Source organism: Garra rufa, chromosome 23 (assembly GCF_049309525.1).
Source record: "Garra rufa chromosome 23, GarRuf1.0, whole genome shotgun sequence".
Lineage (NCBI taxonomy): Eukaryota > Metazoa > Chordata > Actinopteri > Cypriniformes > Cyprinidae > Garra > Garra rufa.
In genome coordinates this window covers 9,056,970-9,065,334 of record NC_133383.1, presented here as the reverse complement: position 1 = coordinate 9,065,334, position 8,365 = coordinate 9,056,970, and the positions used below count along the sequence as shown (strand labels likewise).

The window sequence follows — 8,365 nt, the reverse complement described above, 5'->3', positions numbered from 1 at the left end:
ATATATATATATATATATATATATATATATATATATATATATATATATATATATATATATATATATATATATATATATATATATATATATATATATATATATATATATATATAATATATATATATATATATATATATATATATATATATATATATATATATATATATATATATATATCTATACACTAGATGGATACATTGGTAGATAGATGATAAAATATATACACGTTATATAGATAGAAATATATACATATGATAGATAGATAGATAGATAGATAGATAGATAGATAGATAGATAGATAGATAGATAGATAGATAGATAGATAGATAGATAGATAGATAGATAGATAGATAGATAGATAGATAGATAGATAGAAAAATATGTTATATATATACGATAGATGATAGATCAAATATATACATACGTTATATAGTAGATAGAATATATATGCATTCGTTAGATAATAGATAGATAGTTGTATTAAAGCCTATTTGTTTGAATCCCTGGAGGTCTTTCCTTGAGAAGTGTTGACTGTCTCTTTAAGGGGGTTTGTCGTCTGAATAGAGTGTCGGTTTACATCTCAGACTCCTCCTCCTTCATTCTGATGAGGGTGTTCCTTCCTTCTGCCCCAGTCCACTTCTATCATCCAGGGATACAAATGTTTCTTTATCCACATTCGAGTCTGTCACCGGAGCCGAATTATAAATATTAAACATACAGTCGGGACGTTCGTGCGCCTTCAGTCAAACCATGGGATTGACACGCTGACACGGAGAGATTTGCGCGTTAGGAAGAGAAACTCTCAAGCAACTGGACTGGCTGAAACTTTGTCTCCACACCTTTGTTTCGCGAAACTTTTTCTCGTGCATGACTTTCCGATCTCTGCGGGACTATCGGAAGATTCCAGCCACGCGAATGGATATTAAATGATGCCCGTGGACTGCTTTGGGGGTTTAGTTCAGTGTGGTTTTGTAGGAAGAAAACCCCAATCCACAACCCACAGGCTTGCTGATCTGATCATGGGAAAACTGGGAACGTCTTGTTTTTTCTAGCCTCGGCACAGTCGCGCTTGTAAGATTTGGGGGTAGTTTTTTGGATTACAGCTCTCGCTGAGAGAACTAACTTTCGTTTTAATCAGACTTTTGGGTTTTTAAAGTGCCAACATGCCTCAGTTAAACGGTGGAGGAGGTGATGACCTGGGAGCAAATGATGAACTTATTTCCTTCAAAGACGAGGGCGAGCAAGAGGAGAAAATATCAGAGAATGTGTCGTCGGAGAGAGATCTGGACGAGGTCAAATCTTCCCTAGTGAACGAGTCCGAAAACAACAGCAGCTCGTCAGACTCCGAAGTAAGCAAAACAACTCAGTACTATCATTTTAGCACACTAATGTATGCATGTAGCCTATGTGTATAAAACTAAACCGATGCTTTATTTCCCAAATGCAAGCAAACAGACAGGCGTCCTCGACCCAGACCAGAACTAGAAAGTTATGAGAAACAGAGAGAATACTTTGCGGAAGGTAAAAACAAAGCAGTTCCAGATGTATTCCTTGTGTTTTGTGTACGTGAGTTGTGCATGGTAATAACAAATATTCGTTTATCGCCCCTAAAGCTTTGAGACGACAACAAGATGGAGGATTTTTCAAGGGACCCCATTATGCTGGTTATCCGTTTCTTATGATCCCAGATATTACGAATCCATACCTCTCCAACGGATCGCTATCTCCAAGCACACGAACGGTACGTGCCATTTCACTTTAAACTCAACTATCACCCTCATGACGTCACGCCGTACTCCGTAAACGTTTCAGCTGCTAAAAAGTCGCCACTTTCTCGTCTTTGTCTGACTTTCTTGCGTTTAGAATCTCTCAAACGAGTTCAGCTTTGTGTTCCAAAAGTTTACCATTGTTTGTTACCACTTGTTGAGTCTTGAGCATGCAATGCATGCATTAGGAGGCCATTCTGATGCATTGCACAATAAGTCATTTACTCGGGCTCACCCGAGCACAAAAGAAGCATTATTCGGCGCCTCCAATGGCACGAAAATGGACTTTTCGCAGTGAGATGTCTGCACAATTAATTTTGTATTATCATAACAGGCGACAAACTGGAGGCAAGCCCAGGCAGATATAGGATTCATCCAGCTTTTGGTGTCAGGAATGTGTCTTTACTCCTTTTGTTATTGCGTGATAGCGTGTTGCCCGGTTGGAGAGTCGAATTTACGACCGGGCGCATAGATATCGAAGCAGGAGGGTTCTGATTGCATGTTTTTATGGCTTATGTCATGCAGACCTTTGAGTTCATTTGAGGCACATCAAGATTTTCCAGATAAGTTCTTCCCCATCAGTGAAACTGTCTTTCAATTAGAGGGCTGTTAGGCGACTATTGTTATCATTAGTTACCGCTTGACGGCCCTATCGGAGGTCTCTACTGGATGCCCATTATCTTAATGACATCTTCACCTAGGGGGGCGGTTTGGCTACCTGAGCAGCAGGCCCCCACCGAGGCGTCTGAATCGGAGGCAAATTGCTGCATATGTTTGCCTTCCTCCATTTAGATGCACTGAAGGATATCTGGAGTGGTTTTTGTGGAGTTTTTCATAGTGTTTGCCTGTTGCTTTCTAAAGCCGCTGTGTCAGTGTATAAGTGATGAGGCATGCGAACATGGGCTAACAAGTCACTGTAGAAAAATTTCAGCAAGCCTGTAGGGATAAACATTCATTTATTGTGTTCATTGTGCTGCGAGCTCGTGAGAATGCACAAATCTCTTGGTCATACACTCGGATATTAGATGAGGCATTAGGTTTGCTTGTTTGCAGCACAATGGTTTTTTCAACTCGTCAAATAGCATTAGCCAGAGAATGGCTGCTGTCGCATGAGTGGTTTGACTAAGGAAAACAGGTTACCTTTAACAGCTGTAACAAAGAGCGACTGTGATTCTAGTAGATAAGATGGATAATAACATCTGACTTCTGGTTTGCGTGTGTGTGTGTGTGTGTGTGTGTGTGTGTGTGTGTGTGAATGTGTTTGTGTGTGAGCCCGAAGGCAACTGATTCAGCCGTGTACAATAGCAAGGTTGTGTAAAGTTTTAGAGCACAAAAGTTTGTGAAGCGCCACTCAGTCTATGAGGGGGAAAAAACATGTAATGTTACTGAACCGAAGCTGAAAATTGTTTACAGTAACTGTTGGCACTGGATTTTCAATGTAAACACAACCTGCTATGCGAAGATTTTTTTGAGGGAGCTTTATTTTCTCTCCGATTTTTTTGTTTTAGTTTGGAAAAGGTCTTCTTTTAGAGGGTTTTGCTTTCCTCTTGCAGTTATAAAGGACCTTTAGATACTCTTCTTAACTAAGTTAGTCACTTTAACAAGGTTTGCTTTGACCCCAGGTTAAAGTTGCTTAAGGTTTTATCTTCCACAACGTCCTCTTTTCGCAAATGCTAATTCAGCACTTTTGTAGTTTACAATGTTCCCATTGCTCTTTGTTTGCTAATTATCACTTCCTTATTTAATAATGTTTCTTAATTGATTTAATTATATTCTGGTGAGTGTAAACAGCAGGGTAAAAGTCCAGTGCTTTTGTGTCTAGATTAGTCAATATGTTGTTGTTAGCACTGTGAGGCTAATCTTGTTTGGTTTTCGTGGTGTGACTCTGTTTTATTAACTTGGTCTGATAAAGTTTGTTAGATGCTATTGCTAACATTTTGTGCTAGCTCCATGTGAAGTTGACATAGCAACGTTTAAGGTCCATTCACAACAAGAATGAAAACTGTAATAGCTATATTAGCAGATGGATTCCATTAGCTATGTTTTATCATTGATAAAATAACCTATAATAGATGGTTTCTGACTGACTACTAATGTTTATATGTGACCCTGGACCACAAAACCAGTCATAAGGGTTTATGAAAGCTAAATAAATAAGCTTTCTATTGAGGTATGATTTGTTAGGATAGGACTTTGGAATCTGAGGGTGCAAAGTTGTCCAAGTGAAGTTCTTCCCTGCTGAAAAAACCAGCATATGCTGGTTAGGTAGGTTTTGGTGCTGGGATGCTGGTCCTTTGCTGGTTTATGCTGGTCCTTTGCTGGTTTATGCTGGTCCTTTGCTGGTTTATGCTGGTCCTTTGCTGGTTTATGCTGACCATTTGCTGGTTTATGCTGGTCCTTTGCTGGTTTATGCATAGGACCAGCATTAACCAGCAAAGGACCAGCATTAACCAGCAAAGGACCAGCATTAACCAGCAAAGGACCAGCATAAACCAGCTAATACCAGCATCCCAGCACCAAAACCTACCTAACCAGCATATGCTGGTTTTTTCAGCAGGGTTATTACTACTCAAAAATGAATTTGATATATTTACGGTAGGATGTCTTCATGGAACATGATCTTTACTTAACATCCCAATGATTTTTGGCATAAAAGAAAAATTGATCATTTTGAACCATGCAATGTATTGTTGGCTGTTGCCACAAATATACCCGTGCTTCTTAAGATTGGTTTTGTGGTCCAGAATAACATATAATTCTTCAACTGGAAAAAGTTGAAATAGAATTAGAACGTTTATTAAAACTTTATTAGGGATGCACCGAAATGAAAATTCTTGGCCGAAACCGAAAACCGAAAAAGAGGAAACCAAGGCCGAAAACCGAAACACTGAAAGAATTATGGCAATTATTAGTACCATTGTGTTTATAACTATGATTGTGTACTAATCTTACTAAAATCAAGGCATTGCAATTGCATAAATTAATATTAAAGTTATAAACAATTAATCAAATATATTAATTGAAACAATTATTATCAATCAAGTATTATATTACTTAAATAACATACATATATTTTACAGCCTTTGTTTAAATTTTTATAACACATTATCTTGTGGATCCATCAGTTCACATTTTCAAGTCTACGTGTTTCTCTTCCAGCAGGAGGCGCTGTCCGAATGGTACACAAAGCAGCGCAGCAAATGTCTTTGAAAGGTGCAGCGCTCATATTTATTCAATGGATAGCCTTTTGAAGTTTCATCGCAATTCTTGTCTTTCAGTCCCCACATTTAAGACCACCTGAAATCATAATTAATACTTTCTTAACCCCTAATAACACTGCAGTCACCAATGAAAATTAAGCACTTTATTTCAAGAACCGACTTTCAAAAACAACCCTTACACAAAATATGTTTCTTTTTAGTTTTTTTCCCACCATGTTCGGGGCACAAGAAAAATATTAGGGGGCTAAATTAATATCAGCATGTGAAGTATAATCGTCTCTCATTGTCTCTGAGAGAATGCACGTCAGATGCTGAAAGCACTGTCAGTTTTTACTTTCGCTTTCACATATTGCGCAGTTTTCACGTTGAAATTTCCTTGAAATTTCGGCATTACAAGTTTTGCAAATCGCAATCCGAGGGTCTTTCTCTCAGATATACTGAAATACGCCCACACCGCAGACGTGTTGCTTCAGACAAGCACGTGCAGACCGCGGTTTGTGTTTGCGTCAGCATACTGTTTCGGCCGTGTTGTTTCGGTGATAAAAGTCTTTCGAAAATTTTCGGTGGCCGAATATTCGGTGCATCCCTAAACTTTATAGTTATCGTCCTTGGACATTTAGGTGCCACAAACAATGCGAAATGCAACAATGCAAAAAAAGTCGAAATGCGTCGCACTTGTGTATCCACTTCCGTTGAGGTCGAGCCAAGCTAACTTACAATATTAATTAAGCTTGAGTGCACTTACTGCACAAAGTAGTACTAGCAAGTAAGTGGCAAGCCCTCGATCGCATATCTGCGCTGTCGGAGCATGTCGGGCCTTTTTGACTGGCATTCTCTTCCCCTCTATCTTTCTTCCACTCTTTAAACTCTGTCCCTTACGATGGTATTTTAAGACCTACGAGACAATATAAAGTAAACAGAGGAATTGTCCTGCATACGAGAGGGCCTCATTTTACATAAACAAACAGTGCTCAGGAGAGCGGCCCTGTCAACAGCCCAAGCCTTTTCCACACACTCAGCACTCAGAGAGACGGGGTGGGGGTAGATGGCGAGAGAGAAACCAGGCACCCCCCTCCGGCCTGTCCCACCTCCCCGTCTTCAGCTACAGAGGGGACATTGTCCAGGCCTTTAAGTTAAGACAGCATTCCTGTAGAGCAAGACAGTTCAGGAAACCTGAAAACCGGTATACGAATGTTTGCACAAATGACCAAATAAACACAGCTTTACAATTTTATCCCGACTTAATGTGTTATGTTTTTTTTTATTTCCTTCTGTACGGATAAACTAAACAAATCCACATTAATTAAGAAATATTTCAGGCTCTCTCTTTTGCTGTGAATGCTGCGTCTTGTTAGCGAGCCAGGAATTGCGTGAGACATAAACCAATTCTCCTTTTTCCCCCTTTGAATGTTTCTACTTCATCAAGAAGCGACCATTTAAAAACCTTCCCGCCGTTGGCCGCGTTCCACCGAAGACCCTTTCTGGTAACTTGATTATTGACTGAGAAAGAAAGAAATGTCAAGCCAAACATTATTTTCCTCCTCTGGTTTTCCACACAAGCTTGGCGTCGTTCTTGACGTCTGATTTTCTTTTTTTTTCTTCTTTCGAACAAGGCAAAATAAAGACCTAATTTACAGACGTTCCTCTTGAAAGGAGAGTGGTTTATGAATCTGTACGTGAGGGTGAACCACAGGGGCTGAAGAAATGCTACAGGAAGTAGATAAAGGAATGCAGGGAGCTGTTCCCAAGGCCGTAACGCAGATCTCTTTCCTGTTGATCATATCACGTCCTGCGCTGGCTGCTTGGAATCATTCTGAATTTGCTGTATTTTTGCAATGGTTTTATCTCTTTGGCCAATTATCTTCGTATGGCATGGTGTTTACGGTATGGTGTAGATAGCAAGAGTGCCGTCATTACACAGTGGTTTTAATTGGTTTGTGTTTTTATTGCAATGAAGCAGAACTGCTCCGTATCTTAATTATCTCCGTAATTTATTTTATTACTTAATTTTTTTTTACTAATTTCCAATAATTTGGCTGCTACTTATGGTTATACTGTCCTGGAAAGAGGCAATTGTATTGAGAAATTATATAAATGTGTGTGTGTGTGTGTGTGTGTGTGTGTGTGTGTGTGTGTGTGTATATATATATAAAAAAAAATAAAACATTGACTGTTTGTGAAACATTTCGACTAGCACGGCATAGCAACATTGGTTCAGCCAATGGCGTGAGTTTTGGGGCGGAGCTATTTGTTTGACTAACCAATGGCAGACGGGGCAGTCTAATAATTTCAAAATAATTTGGCTGCTACTTATGCTTTATACAGTCCTGGAAACAGCAAATTCTATTAAGAAAATATCTAAATATATTTATATTAATATAGCATATATTTTCATGTATTTATATAATTGTATATAAATGTTTTATATATTTATAGTAATATAGCATATGTTTATATATTCATATATAATATACATTTTTTTTTTGTTTAAGTTGATGAAAACTGTAAACATGGTTGCACTAAAGCTTTGACTGTTAAACATTTTCGACCAGCATGGCATAGCAACATTGGTCCAGCCAATGGCGTGATTTTTGGGGCGGGGCTATTTGTTTGACTAACCAATGGTAGACGGGGGTGGTTTTGGGGGGTGTGATTTTTTGCACCAAATATCACACTTCACCTTTTAGAAAATGGTATTTATTTATTTTTGTCTTAAAGACGAAAATATGTAGGCTTTTAAAATTCATATAATTCATTCATAACTTAAAACAGACTGGTTGAAATGTTGCTTTGATGAATAACTAAGCCTATTAGCCTAGTTTTCCCATTATATATATTTTTTTATGTACACCTTGATATCTAGGTGTGTGTTTAATATTTCGTCATTGTACTGTAATGTTTTCATTTGTCCTTATAGGATTTAAAACTATTCAGGAAACACTGGGCTGTAAATCAAAATGATTTCAAGTGTCCGAAGACAAATCAGGAATCTAAAATGGATGTGGTTATCCTGATCTTTTAGGGACGTGCTCCGGGAGCAATATAACATTTACTTGTCTGAGGCGAAACAGACTGAAGCCTCGTTGGAGTTTCTGTGTTGGTTTTAGTGAGTGTGTGTGAGCCGCTGACGTCATTCTCCATTGATAAGATTGTGCTGGCAGTGGTCAGCGCTCATCAAAACCCACTTCATGTTCGCTCGCATGTCCTGCAGTGAATTTCCCCCCCACCTCTCCATTTTGGTCACAAAAACCAGCGAGCTCTCGCTCAGAGCTGCGTACTGACTTCATGCATCACTCCATGCTAATAAAACTTGATTGTGCCGGGGATAAAGTTTAAGGGGGTGGGGGGGCTTCAGGCTTCATCAGTCTGGTATTTTTA

At 38.8% G+C, this 8,365-nt stretch overlaps 1 protein-coding gene across 1 annotated transcript in view; it reads left to right on the top strand.

Moving 5' to 3' along the window:
- Nucleotides 1-645: 645 nt before the first annotated feature.
- tcf7l1a (transcription factor 7 like 1a) overlaps nucleotides 646-8,365 on the top strand; it is a 38,383-nt gene continuing 30,663 nt past the window's right edge. Inside the window, exons 1-3 of the mRNA XM_073829070.1 lie at nucleotides 646-1,349; nucleotides 1,449-1,521; nucleotides 1,614-1,741. Coding sequence (XP_073685171.1) covers nucleotides 1,164-1,349; nucleotides 1,449-1,521; nucleotides 1,614-1,741 — 387 coding nt within the window. The 5' untranslated portion in view covers nucleotides 646-1,163. The remainder of the gene's footprint in view (nucleotides 1,350-1,448; nucleotides 1,522-1,613; nucleotides 1,742-8,365) is intronic.